At 49.4% G+C, this 16,196-nt stretch overlaps 1 protein-coding gene across 3 annotated transcripts; it reads left to right on the top strand.

Moving 5' to 3' along the window:
* Positions 1-311: 311 nt before the first annotated feature.
* ABCB9 (ATP binding cassette subfamily B member 9) lies at positions 312-13,515 on the top strand. 3 transcript variants are annotated; one of them, XM_042865807.1, is made up of 12 exons: positions 312-360; positions 1,295-1,951; positions 2,276-2,390; positions 2,747-2,877; positions 4,157-4,362; positions 4,959-5,156; positions 6,636-6,764; positions 8,059-8,247; positions 8,860-9,033; positions 10,334-10,493; positions 10,939-11,075; positions 11,774-13,515. In XM_042865807.1, the coding sequence occupies exons 2-12, from the start codon at positions 1,345-1,347 to the stop codon at positions 12,110-12,112; spliced, it is 2,385 nt and encodes a 794-aa protein (XP_042721741.1). In that variant the 5' UTR covers positions 312-360; positions 1,295-1,344; the 3' UTR covers positions 12,113-13,515. The 3 variants fall into 3 exon arrangements, with proteins under 3 accessions (XP_042721741.1, XP_042721743.1, XP_042721742.1); XM_042865809.1 differs by having other exon boundaries at positions 358-411; XM_042865808.1 differs by lacking the exon at positions 312-360 and adding an exon at positions 399-477.
* The last annotated feature ends 2,681 nt before the right edge of the window (positions 13,516-16,196 follow it).

The following is a 16,196-nucleotide window of genomic DNA, read 5'->3' as shown; positions in this document are numbered from 1 at the left end:
AAAGGAAGTCCTTCACTGCACTCCTTGCTTTAGGGGTTAATTTAAAACCCCATCAAGCTGCATTAGAGCACCTTTAGATTTTTCCGACTCGCTCCAGTGCTGTAGAAATAAAATAAACTCCCATCCTTGGACCTTCTGCAGCATTTTGCGACGGGAAGGGAGCCTGAGGGTTCGGGTGGAGCGGGATCCGGTTCCCCATCCACCCCTTCGCTCGTCCCCGTTCCCAGCGCACGGAGGCGCTGCCGGGACCGCTCCGCAGCGTGGGGGCGTGGTCAGCGTGGAGGGGCGTGGTCACAGCGGAAGCTCCGCCCCCCACCGACCTTCGCCCGCATCGGTCGCACCGGGCCGGAGCCGCCGCAGGTAGGAGCAGGGTCGCGTCTGGATGCGTGAGTGGAGGCGGGCATGTTCCGGGTGGGTTTTACCTTCTGACTTTAGGATTTGCTGCGTAATCCTCTGTGCATAGAAGGGAGAAAAGGGGTGAGTGCTGGGGGGGCGGGAGGGGGGGAGGCACTGCGTGGGGAAGAGCTGCCCCCGCGTGATGGTAAGGGCGGAGTCCCCGCTCGGAGCTGCTTTGTAATCTCTTGGGATATTTATTGGGTGCCACCCTATTGCGTGCTGACAGTGCTGCCCGTTCGTGGCTTGCTCCAAGTTAATAAATATTCTGAAGGCTGATACGGCCGCTGTGGCCATCATTCTTTTATTCACTGGATTGTATTTAGATATTCTGCATTGTTTTTCAAAGAGGATAATCTGTTACAAAGCAGAACTGCTCTCCCGTATGTTTGCTACACCTTGACACTGGTTTTTATTGCATGTTTGATTTCGGCTTCATCCCAGGAAATCAGGGAGGGACCCTCAGACCACAAACATCTGAGCCCAGAAACTCTGCAGCCCCATAGCGCAGGGCATGAGGGCTGCATGGATGTCCTGTGCCCATGTCTCAGTGTCACCTAGCCAGAATGAGGTTTCACAATGAGATGCAAGAATCCCAGAATGCTTGATGTTGGACCTCTGGAGATCATCCAGCCCAAGCTGCCTGCACAAGCAGGTTTTAGATTTGTGATAGCTGGAGTCGTCTTGGAAGGGGTGGAGTTTGTCCTCATTTGTGCTTGTGACTTTGTAAAAGTCAAAGTGGGCGTATATAGAGAGAAAGAGCAGAGGATGAAGGAACAGACAGCGGTGTTTGAGATCAGGACAGTGGGTGGCTGTTGTGGCCTTCCCAATGGCACTTGCAACCCCATTAACTCCTCATGGCTAATAACAACTCCGCCCCTTCCTCTCGCCCTGTGCACAGGCTGTGGCCATGTCCTCACTGCGCTAGGCCTGTCCCCCCCCACCTCGAGGATGCATGCCTGGAAGGCGGTGGCCAGCACGCTGGTGCTGAGCGGGGCCGATGTGGTGGTCACCACGCTGCTCTATGCCCACGGCCGGCGTGGTCGAGACATCCTTCAGGACCTGCGGCACTTCAACATCTTCAACTCGCTGCTGGACATCTGGGGGGGCTGTCTCTACCGTAGCTGTGTGCTGCTGGGGGCCGCCATCGGGGTGGCCACCAACACGGCCTATGGCCCCCGGCGCCTCAGGGCTTCGCGGACCTTCATTGCTGTCGTCTGCCTCCTCATGGGCATCTACATGATGGTGAAGCTGCTGCTCTACTCTGAGGTGCGGAGGACCATCAGGGACCCCTGGTTCTGGGGGCTCTTTGCTTGGACCTATGTGGCGTTAGTGGCCACCTTTGGGCTGTGGCAGCTGCTGGCCTGTGTCACATCTTCCCGTGAGGCGCTGGGTCATGGCTCTGAGTCCCGCACCGAGGCGGAGGAGAGTTGCGACGCCCCACGGGACAAGCGAGAGGAGGCAGCGGGACCCACCATCCATAAGCTGCTGTCCTACACCAAGCCAGATGCCGTCTTCCTGGGTATTGCTTCCTTCTTCCTCCTCGTGGCCGCGCTGGGTAAGTGAAGGAGCTGGAGGGGGCCGTGAGATGCTCTGCTGTTCACTGGGAGGGGAGGAGCCATGTTGCTCCTTGGAAAAATGAGGGAAAAATTAAATGGGGCAAAAAAAATGCAGTGGAGGATAAAATGCCACGGGAAATTAAACTTTTCCATTAGTTGCTAAGGTTCATGCCTTTCTGGTACATCTTGTGTGATGGGTAAATAACTCTGTGGTTGGGATGGAGGTTGACTGCGGGCTTTCACAGTTGGGAATATGAACCCGTGGTTGGATCCTGGACCCAACTGGTGTGTCTGTAACTCTTTGTCCTGTGCTTCTGCATCAGGAGAGACCTTCCTGCCCTACTACACAGGGTTGGCCATTGACGGCATTGTGGTGCAGAAGAGCATGGACCGCTTCTCCACGGCGGTGCTGGTCATGTCGCTGCTCGCCATAGGAAGGTAATCGCAGGGGTCGGAGCCCAGCAAGGATATATGACTGCTCTGTGCTCTTACAGTGGTGGCGGTCATGAGATCTTCCATGTCCTTCTGCCAGTGCTGGGGGAGCAGGCACAGGGGATGGGCTCCCTGGTGATCACTGTCCCTGCCTGAAGCTTGTCATTACTGTGATTAGGGCCACTGTCCCTATGTTGTTAGCACCCGGGGGGGCATGGGCTGATTTAATCATTACTACCCAGGGTGGAAAGCGATACCAACACAGCATTGCCCAAGCCCTCGATACGGGCGCTGGTGTGTTTGTGTTGCTGAGGAGTGGGTTTCGTGTCCACCGGTCTATAACGTTTCTTATCTGCAATTAGCTCATTTGCCGCAGGTGTCCGGGGCGGCGTTTTTACGCTCATATTTGCGAGACTGAACATCCGCCTTCGCAACTGCCTCTTCAGGTCGCTGGTGTCTCAAGAGATGAGTTTCTTTGATGAGAATCGCACAGGTGGGTTCCTCTTTCCCCTGGGTTTACTCTATTCCAGCACGTGGTATTTTTCCCCCTTAGTTTACCCTCTCTTCGGGTTCTTTTAGAGGTTGTGTCTAAATGCTCATGTTTAGATACAGCAACAGAAACCTCTTCCCTTTGGGTGCTTTCTTGCCACAGGGGTCAGGATTGCCCAGCACCTTGGGAATGCCACATTGCCTCCAAACAGCCTGATATCCAGCAGCTCCAGGGCTGGCATTTTTAACTCCAGTCATCTCATCCCCAAAATACTTCCATTTTTCTTCCTGTACCTCCCTTCAGTTCCCACTGATCAGCTGCCCTCCATCTCTGCTCCAGGCACTGGAAACCTCAGACATGTAAACCTCGCTGTGCATGCTTGTGGCTTTTCCTCCTTGCCATCTAGTCCTGTCCCCATCTGTCATTCTGGTGTGGTCCCAGTCAGCTGCAACTTTTCCCATACTTAATTTCTTCTTGGCAATATTTTTAGTTTTGAGGCTGTTGCCATATTTAGCAGTTGCTGCCTGTTGCCCGGTTAGCTAAGGACACTGGATATGTTATTGTAAGTGGGATATGGGTAACCCTCAACTAATAGTTATGCAATAGCATGGGACTTCAGCCCTGGCTGCACTGGAACACAGGCCAACTACTTAGAAATTCAAGGTGGCATTTGACTCCACTGAAGGAGCTTTGCCCTTAGTGGCTGCACTCACATCCTCCAGATCACTTGGGTCTTCTCCAGGCTGCAGACACGGCTAAACCTCCTCTGCCCTCTCTGAAGCTGCCTGGCACTCTGTAGGGTGAGCTGTGCTAGGCATGCTCCTGGTCCTCTGAGGACAGCAGGGAGAGTTGCCAGCAGAAGGCTGGTGGAGGGCTCCTGGCTTCAATTAAAAATGAACTGGAAGCTGTGTTCAGCTCAGCAAACACCCACTGGTGCACCCACGTGGGATGCCCTCTAGGTACAGTGCAGAGCCAGTGCCCTGTGCTATCCTGCAGCCAACCTGAGCGACCCAAGGATGTAGCTCCTGCTTTCAGATGGGTTTCATGTCTTTTGCGCATGCAGCAATTTGAGCTCCTCTGCTTTGCTTCACATCCCCAACAGCAGCCATCCTCTTCCATGCTGCCCTGCAGACCCCGTCAAGGGGCTAGGTTGGATGAGGAGCTCCATCTGCCAGGAGACTGCTATACAGTCTGCGGGATGGGACGCGGAACACGGACAGGTGACGACCTGCCACAGTGACGTGTCCCTGCTCTCCCCTTCCCCAACCCTTCATTCTTTTAGGGGATGTCATCTCCCGCCTGACGTCGGACACAACCATCGTGAGTGACCTGGTCTCCCAGAACATCAACATCTTCCTGCGCAACATGGTGAAGGCCACAGGGGTGATCTTCTTCATGTTCAGCCTCTCATGGAAGCTCTCGCTTGTCACCTTCATGGGCTTCCCCATCATCATGCTGGTGTCTGACATCTACGGGAAGTACTACAAGGTAGGCAGGAGCAACTGCCATAACTGTGCCACAGTGCTGGCCTGTCCCCACTGTGGGAGTTACAGGTGGTTTTGGAGCTTGTTGGGTTGATACTCAAGTGCTTTGCTGCCTGCAGTACGGGCACGAGGGCAGCATTATAACTATGTGGGCAGGTGGCACAAACTTGGCTGTCAGCTTCACACTTGGAAGCTGAAGTGTCTCAGGTCTGACATAGGAGGTAGCTTGGCTGTGCACTGTCCAATCTGTGCCTGCTTGTTCCCATGCCATCTGTCCTCTCCTCTCCCTTTGGAGTAAATCAAATTGGGGTTAAACCCAGCCCAGTGCTTCCTTCCTATGCCAAGGGCAGTCCCTTGTGGCTAATGCTGTGTCCTGTGGACTGTGCAAGTTCCACACCACATGCTCTCTATGCTGGTTGTTAATGCTGTCATTAGCACAGCCCTGCTTTCCACTGTCCCAAGGTCAGGGCTGTATCCCATCACTCAACCTTGGTGCCCATGGACTTGGAAAAGTCACTGTGCTCTCTCCAGAGCCTGTGGGAGAGCTGCCATGGGCAGCTTGGGCGTGTGTTGAGCACCCTTTGTTTCTGCTTCCCGCAGAAGCTCTCCAAGGATGTGCAGAACGCCCTGGCCAAGGCCAACAACACTGCCGAGGAGACCATCTCTGCCATGAAGACTGTCCGCAGCTTTGCCAATGAGGAGGCAGAGGCAAATGTGTACTGGCAGAAGCTGCAGCAAGTGTACAGACTCAACAAGCGGGAGGCCCTGGCGTACACCTACTATGTGTGGTCCAGCGGGGTAGGTGGCCTGCACCAGGGACTGGCAGGGGACATGGCTTCAGGTGTCAAAATGTGCACGGAGAGTTGTGTGTGCTGGGCTCAGGGAGCTTTGTGGGATGAGCCCAGCCTTGATGTCTGCTGCCCTCTGTCAAAAATATATTCCATCCTCCTTTAGGGGAGCATCACATCGTGGTGCTGAACAGTTTGTTTTCTCTTGTAAATAAGAATGGAATTGATAACTGTTCAAGGTCGTGGAAAACCTCATGTTTTCAGGCTGCTGCAATGCATGCCTTTGCCAGCTCATCTCCGGCGGTTCCGGCTGGGAAAACAGCCACAGTGTTGGTTGAGATTCTGCTCAGAAGCAGAGATTTTCTACATGTGGGCGGTGGTGAAGGGAGGCTGCAGGTTTGTTGTTTGATTTAGGTTTTTTTTTGCAAAATATTTTTTTCTTTGCTGAGAACAGATGGTTTGGGGCTCCTCTTGTATCTGCTGCTAACTAAGGCTGTGCAAAACCCTCACATGGGGCCTTCACCCTGTGCGTTTAGGGATCCAAATAGCTGCTGTTGAGAGTTGTGTGGGTTATGCCTTCATACAGCTGCAGGAGGCTTATGTGCTGACAGCAAGTTCAGAGCATTGTTAGCATTGTTCCTGAGCATCCAGGTGAAGCCAGCAGTGGGAACTGGGACAGAATGGATCCCACTGAGTCAGAAAAGGCAAAACTGCTCCTGTGGGGCTTGTGTAAAAAGAAGCTGACAGATATAGCACAGCCCTGGTGGAGTCTCTCTCAGAGAAAACAGGATCTTAAGGTCAGATCTTGGCAGAGAGAAAGAAGAGGAACTTTTTCCCCTGTTTTCTGTCTGTGTCAGCTCATAGCCAACAGCCCTTCCCACTGACTGTGATCCCAGCAAACTCCGGGCACTCATGTCACCTTGTTACAGGCAGCCTGTATGCCAAGTGTCGCATGGAGCGCTGGGCACTGCAGAGGGTGAAACATCAGGATCACATCAGGGCTGGTCTGATATCTTTGCTGAGTAGGTGGTGCCCCCATACACTAATTTCAAGCAAGAGTTGAGGTTATCCTTCAGAGACTTGTATACACAAGGAGGACTTGTGCATTAGCTTTTGGCCTGGCTCTGTGCTCTAAATTAAAATGTGTCATATAACGCAGAGGTTATTTTAGCGGTGAGGTGACTGTATGTGTTGGATAATTTGAGTGTGGGTTATGCTAGTCCAAGAGATGTCCATGAGATGCTCTGTTATTTCAGATAAATCTGTCTTCCTTCACTGCTGCCACTCCAGACTTGTATTTTGTTGAATTCCTTCAGTCAGCCCAGCTAACCAAGTTGTTTTTCCCTTCTCATACCCAAGCCATGTGCTGACAGGAATGCTGGGTTTGGGGCTCACCAGCTGCTGAATTGCAGTCTCCTGTGTGAGTAACTACAATTGCACTCGAGTGTTGTCTGTCCTTGCTGATTTTGGGCTGTTTGCTTGCTTTCAGCTCACCCTCCTGGTGGTCCAGGTCAGCATCCTGTACTATGGAGGGCACCTTGTGATCTCTGGGCAAATGACGAGTGGAAACCTGATATCCTTTATCATTTATGAATTTGTCTTAGGAGACTGCATGGAGGTGAGTTTGTTTGATCATTCCAGGCAACCCCGTATCACAGTGTTTGACTTCGAGATGATCTCAACCCCTGCAGTCACAGGACTGGAGCCAGTGTTGCCTTCCCTACCACCTGTTGTGGCTTTGCCCGTCTGCAGTCTGATTCTCCCCTCTGCTTCCTGCTCCATTTCTACTGTGACCCCATGAATACAACCACTGCTAACACCTTGACACTTGAAAGCATCTGAAGCACCTCGTCACAGATAAGACAATCAGTACTAAAAGGGTTGGGCTACCCCTGCTGAAGGGGAGAGTCCTGGCTGCCTTCCAAGCATGTTTTCTGGTGTGAAGGATGCAGAGATTGTGTGGCTGCCTGTTCAATTTCAGAATTCATTAAGAGCTTAATTATATTACGTTTTTTAACTCTCCCTGGAATAGGCTGCAAGCTGCTGCATTGGCAGCGCATTAGCAACTTAGGATTGTGGGTGGGATGGGAGCCCACTCAGGGCTGCTTTCCCATTGCAAAGGCGTAAGCCTGGCCAACTGAAGCAGAAATTAGCAAGTCCAGATTTCCTCACAGCCACGCCTGGTTTCAGTGCTGCTTCATCCTTCGTGCAGCAGCACAGCAGAGCTGGAGGCAGCTCACCCAGCTCTCACCATCTGTGCTGATAGCTACAGGCTTTGGTGGTGTTTCCAGGCTATAGTTTTGGTGCGTTTGAGGCACTTACAGTACAGGCTGTTCATCAGTTCTGAGTTTAACATTGAAATTAGCCAGCAAGATGGAGGCTATTCCAGCAAAGCTAGTGTCAGTGTACAGCAGTTCTAGTGGGAGGAAGTACAGTAGATCTACTGGGACCATATTCCTATGGGGAACAGCCATACCAGCTGCCTAATGGTGGTCTAGAAAGGTCCAGCCTGAGGCTGCTTTGCGTATGTAACGTGTGTGCTAGGGGACAAACCAGCTGCTCTGGGGCTGGTGCAGCGCATTGTTGTATGCAGATGCATTCAGCCTTTGGATTGGGGAGCTGCTGGTCTTGAGCAAAGAGACATGGGAAAAGATTACAGTAGAAGTTTGGGTTATGTATCTCTTGACACACCTCTTCCCAATCCATCTATTTACTTCTTGTATTCCCGTGTCTAGCCATGCAAAAACCCCTTTAGATGATGTTTCCTCTACCTTGGGCAGGGGCAAAAGTTCTCTTTTTCTGCCTCATGACCATAGTTAACATCAGAGAGTGCTTCAACTGTTCTCCTTATAAGTGGTTCCAATTGCTATTTCCATAATGAGAGGGTCTAACCATTGCCTCTTCCCTTCCAGTCTGTGGGCTCTGTCTACAGCGGCCTGATGCAGGGGGTGGGTGCTGCTGAGAAGGTGTTTGAGTTCATTGACCGCAAGCCAACAATGGTCAACGATGGGTCACTGGCCCCAGACCATGTGGATGGAAAGGTGGAGTTCAGAAATGTGACATTCTCTTACCGCACTCGTTCCGCAACGCAGGTCCTCCAGGTGAGCCCCACTGCTGCAGAGCATTCCTTACCACGAGGCAACTTGTGATGTTTCTCCATAATGACCATAACCAATCCTCAACCTGTGGGGAAGGTCGTTTGCCCTTTTTGAGATGCATAAAGGCAGCCTCAGCAGCATGCTGGCAAGCAGATTATAGTGAACAGCAGGTGTTTAGGGCTGGCTTTCCTTACAAAGAATTAGATTTATTAATAAAACCCTTGTTCCCAGCTCAGACATTAAACACGTCAGCATGGTGCAGGGCTTTGTGCCAAGCTGTCTCAGGCTGCTTCCACGTGAGAGAGGCTGAGGTCATGGGGCAGGGTGAGCAAGCAAAGAGGTTGGTTGCTTTGCAGCTTTTTGGAGGTCCTGCTGCACAAGCAGGAAAATTCATAGCAAAATGTGGAGGCTTTATGCTTCCTCAGAGGGAACTGAGAGAAGAAAACAGTTAAGTCTTTTGGAGGTGAGATGGCCAAAGCAGCACACCAGAATGGTTGGTTGGGGGGGATCTCCATAGCCATCTTTTGGTCACCTCTCCTGTGCAGTGCTCAAGCCACTGCTCCAGGACCCTGATGAAGGCCAGCACCTGAGCACATTCTCCCATCCATGTTGCAGAACGTGTCCTTCACCCTGCACCCTGGCAAAGTGACAGCACTGGTGGGCCCCTCAGGGAGTGGGAAGAGCTCCTGCGTCAACATCCTGGAGAACTTCTACCCTCTGCAAGATGGGCAGGTGCTGCTGGATGGGCGTCCCATTAACATGTACGATCACAAGTACCTGCACTCAGTGGTACGAGCGACTGATAAGTGTATTCTAGCTATCGCTTGCTGTGGTCAGAGGGGATGATGGCAGCGTTGTATATGGCTATGGGTTTGATCTGGAAACCTCTGAAGTGCCCAGAAAGCTGGAGGTGGTCTGGGAAACAAATTCAGATAATTTGGGGTGGGAGCAGAAAGGAAGAAGATGATGATTGGTTTTAGGAGAAGGGGGAAGTCTGCTGAAAACAGAACAAGAAATGTGTTTTGTTTTGTACTTTTTTGGCCAACCCAAAAGGAGTACAGTTTTGGTTGTTTATTGATAGTCTCAGTTGGTTTTGGAAAAAGTGTTTTGCATTCCCGCAGAATATTCTACCTTAAAATCTATCTATAAAATCTATAAAATTCTATCTTAAAATCACTCTCAGATTGTGAGGAGTTACACTACTTGGAATTCTGGAAGCAGCAGAGGAGTGCTTTATCCAGGCCTCTAGCTCTGTCTGTGTGTCAGCACAGATCAGCCTCCATCTTCCCTCCAAGTAACTGCCCACTTTGTTTGCCCCCAGAGTGAATGGCCTCAGGAACAGCAGGAAAACCTGAAAACAATTGATCAGAAGCAGGCTGGAAAGCCAGAGTCAGTGTGACTAATTGACATTCTCTGCCAGTGCTGAGTGAAAATTAAAAGACAAGCAAGTCTTTCAGCTTAGCAAGCCTGGTGTCGTGCTAGGAGCATGGGGAGAAGTCAATTAAAATATGACCGTATCCTACTGGTTCTCTCCGCGTCCAGTTCTAAGCAATAATTTGGAGGGTTCAATTTATTTCAATATAGACTGTTTAACAAAGCAGGCTGAATTCAAGAGTGAGCAGCAATGTCTGTACAGTAGAACAGGGAGGCTGTTGCTAAGCAATTAAGGAATTGCAACAGCTCTTAGCTTCCTAATTTGCCTCAAGCAGAGAATTGGCAAGACTGGGCAAAGCTCCCTCCAGCCTGCATTTTCCCTGCAACTGGTTTTCCATACTGAGAAGTGCAAGGAGTTCTGGGAGTTCTGGGTCTGGAGCAAAACCACAACAGGGACCTGGAGTTGGGAGCTCATCCCAAGTGCCAACATACAAACATATCACACATTTCCTTTTCTGCACAGCAGCTTCCAGCAGACAACATAAAGTGGACTGGGACTGCCACTGGGCACCTAGCAGTGTTGCTGGAAGCCCTCAGTGAGGCATTTCTGTGCCTTGGTCCTTACCTAGTGGGAACAAATGCTGATAATCTGAGACTCTGTTTGGCCATTCTGTCTTCTGCTCTCAACCCGCTGCTCTTCCCTTCCTTTCTGCAGATCTCCCTGGTCAGTCAAGAGCCAGTGCTGTTTGCTCGCTCTATTGCTGATAATATTTCTTATGGCTTAGCTTCAGCCTCCTTTGAGTCGGTTGTTCAGGCTGCCCAGAAAGCTAACGCACACGCCTTCATCACGGAGCTGCAGGATGGCTACCATACAGGTACCAACAGCCCTCTGTTTGCACCAAAAGCATTCTGTTCTGAGGGAGCCATGAGAAGGTAGGGGCTTCTCCTCACTGTTGCTTCAGCTGTGCTGCCTCCAGAGCCCATCTTACAGCGATACAGCCACAAGGGTCAACACAAGAGAGAAGTCGGGGCTTGGATGATCTCTCAGTGTTAGTGACTTCTTGCTGTGGGTCCTTCCGTGTTCTTCAGTCCCTCGCACACTGGGACAACAGTGGAGAACTTTCTGCTGGAGGGAAGGACTGCGGCCTTGAAGGTGTTTTCTACATATAAACTGCTTTGTTAAGTGAATAAACAGAATAGCATTTGCCTCATCTTTGCTTCAGAGCATTATACTGTCCTGGTGTTGTTGGCTGGGTGCTGAACTTAATGGCAATTGTTGATTTTTATCTTGACTGCTCCTTCTCTCTCTTGATCCAACAGAGGCAGGTGAAAAAGGAGCTCAGCTATCAGGTGGCCAGAAGCAGAGAGTGGCTATTGCCAGGGCCTTGATCCGAACTCCTCCCATCCTAATCCTGGATGAAGCCACAAGTGCACTGGATGCAGAGAGTGAACATGCGGTGAGTGGGGGACTTGGGTGACTTGCATGTCTGGGCTGAAGAAGCAGTCTGGGGTTGGAGGAAAGGTTACAGCTTCAATTTCTAGCCCATAGACAAAATTGCAGTAGGGAGGAGTACCCGAGCTAAAATCTGAACTAAAGCACCAAACAAGCCATGCTGAACCATGGTTTATCTGGCTGGGATGTGATGACCAAACAGTTCTACCAGTAGTCTCCTTTGGTCTGGCTAGTTCATTGGCATAATGAAAAGCTGGTTCAAAGTGCTGGCATGAGGACAGGCCTCCCAGTGCTAGAGGATGAATGCTGCACAAGTGTGATCTCAGAGCAGTTTGTGGGCTTGCAGGATGCGGTGAGGCTCTTCAGCAGGGCTAGCGCTACATGGCCTCCAGAGTTGCACCCCAGCTCTAACAAGAGCTCAACATACAAGATTAGGCCTGTCACTTTACTACTCTGTTACCAGCAGTGGAGGTGTGCATTCCCCATCTGAAGGCTGGCTGCACTGAGAGAATTTGGGGCTGCACAGTGAGACGGATGGCCATAAGGTTACAGAGGGCCCTGCTTTGTGTCCCCAGCATAACCAGAGGAGAACAAACCTCCTGTCCAGAGATTTCTTAACTCAGAGCCACCAAGCTGCTCTCCTCTCCTCCCAACACAGTGCCAGCGATGCTCATGCACTAACATCTTTTCTTCCCTCAACAGATTCAGCAGGCGATTTACGGTGACTTGCAGAACCACACAGTGCTTGTCATAGCACACAGGCTGAGCACTGTCGAGAAGGCACACAACATCATTGTGCTGGACAAGGGCCGCGTGGTGCAGCAGGGCTCACACAAGGAGCTCATGGAAGAAGGAGGTCTTTATTCCAAGCTGGTGCAGAGACAGATCCTGGGGCTCGAGGCGGGTAGCGCAGACAGCCGCCAACCCACAGCCCGGGGGGATTCAGCGAAGGCGCCCGGTGGGCTGGAGGGAGAGTTCAGGATAGACCATTCCCTCCCAGCTGCAGCACAGGACGACTGCAACAACACAACTCCTAAGTGAGAGCAGCGAGGGCTGGGGCTGGAGACGCATGCTGGGACGCAGCGCAGGAGGTGGCTTCCCGACGGGCGGCGCGCCGCACAACGTGCCCGTCTGCTCATCCTGCGTGCGCCGCGCACCTTTGCACACACACAACCACACACTATAGAGCTTCCTGCATTACTGCCCAGTGGGCAGATGCCTGCTGGTTAAACAGGGAAACAGATTTGGGAGTTGGGTCTTTAGCAATTCCCAGCATTTCTACCGAGTTTCTTTTCTTACTACCAGTAATTCCCCACAACTGGGACTTTTCTTCCATTGATATGCATGTGTAACTGATATTAACTGTAATGGATGTAAAATGCATGCACGGAGGGGAAATTCCCCTCCAGGAATTCAGGGGGTGGCTCTTGTAGCCAGATAGAAAAGCAGCAACTGGAGAAGGTCCTGCTCCTGCTGTCGATCTGTGGAGCCAGTCTGAAGTCTGTAGGGATCTCCCTTTGGCTTTAGTGAAAACTGGATCACTCTCGTGGGGCTGAATGCCAGGAGAGTTTTGCACTGAGTGCCTGCAGGCTCAGGTTCACAACCACAGCTGCTGGACTTGTTTCATGTAGTAACCATCCTTTCTGGAATAAGCCAGGGGACCAGGAGGCAGGTGTTGCATTTAGATTTGCTTGTGGTGCTTGGTGGGTATTTGGTTTTATTTTTAAGGATGAAGAGTTTTACCCTAATTGGGTTAGGGTGAGGTGGCTTGGTTTGGTTTTGTTTTCTTATATTTCCATGTGCACTACACAATGTCTGTCTGGCTCCAGCATCCTCTAAAATTTAGTCTGTTATTTCAGTATTTTTTTATATCTCACAACCCTGGTGCTGGTTTGAAAAACACTACTAAAGACAGGCATAAAATACTAAAAGACAGCACTTTATAAATCCCACTGAAGCTTTGTTCAGCTTCAGGCAATGCTGCTGACTTCATTGCATGGGAAACCCATACAGTCACTTTCCTTGAAGTCAAACTTCCTCTGCCTGAAGTTGAAAATGTATTTCTTTGAATACTATTTATTAACTTTGAGTAAGAGTGAAAGAAAGAAAGCTGTTGCTCCTAGCCCTTCTGCATAATGGCTCTGGCTTTGTAGTTTTATCCTGCCATAGATTAGTGGTGAAGCTTATGCAGGCAGGCAGATGCTATTGAAAAATAGCATTGGATTTTATATGGGAATGATTGACTTAGAACGTGCATTGTTAAGAAATTATCTCAAGCACTTTAGCTCTCATGTTTTCCAATATTTGAATGCTGCTTTGTTTTCCTTTTTGGCAGTTTTGTTGTTGGTAATGTTTTGTTTTTGCTCAGTAATGTTTTACAAACTCTTTAGTGTCCTTGAGGAGGGATGCTCAAAAGAAAAATAAATACTACCTCTGCCACTAAATACTGAGCCCCAGTGGGGGCTGTGTTTTTGCATTCAGAATATCTGGAACTTCAAGGTAACGTTAATCTGGGGGTGATAGACAGACACCCTGGAGGGGAATAAAAAGAACTACCTACAGAGAATTGGGTTTCTAACAGCTGTGGAACACTAAGAATAACTTATTCAAGAACTTGTTTTCATCCCAGATCCCATCTGATAGTCAGTCTCACACAAAAGGACAGGCTGTATAACCTGTTGTCAAAGCACAGTGCTCTGTAGCTGAAGTCTTTTTAGCTGCTTGCTTTTGTGATATGATGAAAAGCTGTGCCTCAGGAGGAGAGCTCTCTTTGGCTTATCTCCCTCAATTTAGGAGGGAATCACAATCCGAAGCCTAGTTTGAGTCATTCATCATTCATCACTTCCCTAAATGGCCAGTATATTTCTGCCTGATGAAAATCTTCATTGTGGGTATGAAGAGCTTGGAGATTCCACCCAGCACCAGAGGGCAAGCAATTAAATCTGCATTCTTATCAGTAGCTGTGAGCAGAATGCAGACAGTGGTTTGCAGAAGTAGAATTGATCACTGGTTAATTGGAAAAAAAAACTGGGGGGGGGGGGGGCAACCTGGGAATGAGGGAAGCCAGCACCTGGGAAGTGGTGTTAGGACAATGCTTGTTACGACGTAAGATGGCAGAAAAGAGGAGATCCTATCCTGTGTGCCCCACCAGGCAGTGCTGCAAGAAGGGGAGTTGAAGGATATGCAGGGATTAGTTTTATTGCAAAGGCTACAGGAAATTTTGAGAAGGGATCCCTGCTTCCCAACCCCGGTGTGCCAATAATCCCAGCACTGTACTCCAAAATCCAAAAAGCTTCAACTGAAATGACACACAGAAAGAGCAGCTTGTCTCTGCTAGTGGCTCCAGGCCAAGCTGATAACAGGAACTGATTTTGTGCATTGCTGCGGGTGCTGAATTCTGTCTTTTGCATCCAGATAACTCAAGGCTGCTTTTCCCTTGAGCTTTACAAGTTATTTTATTGTTCTGTTGGCATGTGACAAGTGGATCTGCGTGCATGCCAAAGCTATGAGGGTTTTCCATCCAGCAGTACTAATCTAACGCAGGCATTTCTGCTGGCCAAACCAGTACAAATCCTGTGACTACTGAAAATCCTGCTTTTCAAAATCATTCCAGATTTCTTTTTATGATGGGTCCCCCCTACCTCACAAATCTGCCACCACCTCAGAATATGTCTGTGATGTGATAACTGGGGTCAGAGGTGCCTGTTGGCCAAACTAAGCCCAGCAGTGAGGATGCGCTTACCTTGGTGCAACAGTGGCAGTTCCTTTAGTGCTGGAACCTGTTTGCTGCAAGTCTTTGGGCCACACTGTCTGTGGGCAATCTGTACAGTCTGGAAATAAGGCCACTGTTCCCTCTGAAAGCCTGCAGTGCAGTATTTTATGGCTGTGGGTTTGCCCAGAGCTGATGTTTACATGGGAACACAAAAAAGACTGTTCAGGCACTTGCTGATGACAGTGATGCAGATAAGTTTCTTCTCAAAGGGAACTCAGATGGGTTTATCTGAAACCTTAGCTTGTGGAGTGCACCTTGACGACCATCATGGCAGAGCTGGAAACAGTGAGTCACCTGACAGCATACATGACTGAAAAGGTTGACTCTGTGCTCCATAGCAGGTTGTTTTCCACACTGTTAATAAGCTTAAACCATTCTCTAATATGTCTAACCACAGATTTATTAATTATTAGAGAGCCCTATCTAAGATAAAGTTCAAGAACGGATCCTGTAATACCTACAGCCAGAGACTGATTTGATTTAAACATTGGAGGGCCTTATCCAAGACAAAGTTCAATAGTAGATCCTATAGTTTCAGCCATCCTCCAAAGACACACGTTGACCTTTGTACCTTTGCACAGATGAAGTGTGTGGCTGAGTGCCCCAGTAAACTGAAACGCAGCGTGATGGAAAAAAACACAGCCATGTTTGTTTCAGCAACTCATCTCCCAGTGCACCAAAATCTGCCTCAGTATGCAGCTGTGTGTGTTTCAGTGGCTGGGCTTTCTAGGTCTTTGGCAGGTCTGGAAATACCACAAGCAAATACTCAGAGTGTTTCCAGTTCAGGTTCAGAGCTGCATCTTAGTCTGCCCTTTCTGCTCTAGCTTTACTGTGAGCCCAAGGAATGCAGATGCAGGTATAAAACCTGTTTCTCTTTTCATGCCTGTGGATTCCTGAGTGGAAAAAGCACTGACAGTTAATTCTTGCTCTTTCCAACAGAACTACTCCTCGTCTTCCAGAATGCTGAATATGCAGGTCTTTTTCATATGTGAAGGAATTTAAATCATAAAATCTAGACAGAAACATGGACTTCAAAATAAAAGGAAATTAAATTGCAAATAAGCCTGAGAACTTACCTAACTATTGAGCAACCAGTCTAATAAGGGTTAATAAACTCCAAAGATTAGACTTGCAAATTCAGTCTCTACATAACCAACCAGTTTTTCCAGGAAAAGGAAAGAAGTTGTTGTGAAGGTGACTTGCAAAATATGTCTAAATATAATAACTATGCATACACATAGGGCTACTGACTGTAAAAGAATACGAGATGACAGAACAAAATCCAGGATCAGATTTAAAAAGAAAAAAAAAAAAAAAGAATCTAACATTTAAATTAAAATTAAACTGGGCTGG

This window comes from Lagopus leucura, unplaced genomic scaffold (genome assembly GCF_019238085.1).
Source record: "Lagopus leucura isolate 7727_CA_CO unplaced genomic scaffold, USGS_WTPT01 Super-Scaffold_806, whole genome shotgun sequence".
Classification (NCBI taxonomy): Eukaryota; Metazoa; Chordata; class Aves; order Galliformes; family Phasianidae; genus Lagopus; species Lagopus leucura.
This window is presented reverse-complemented; position numbering and strand designations above follow the sequence as displayed.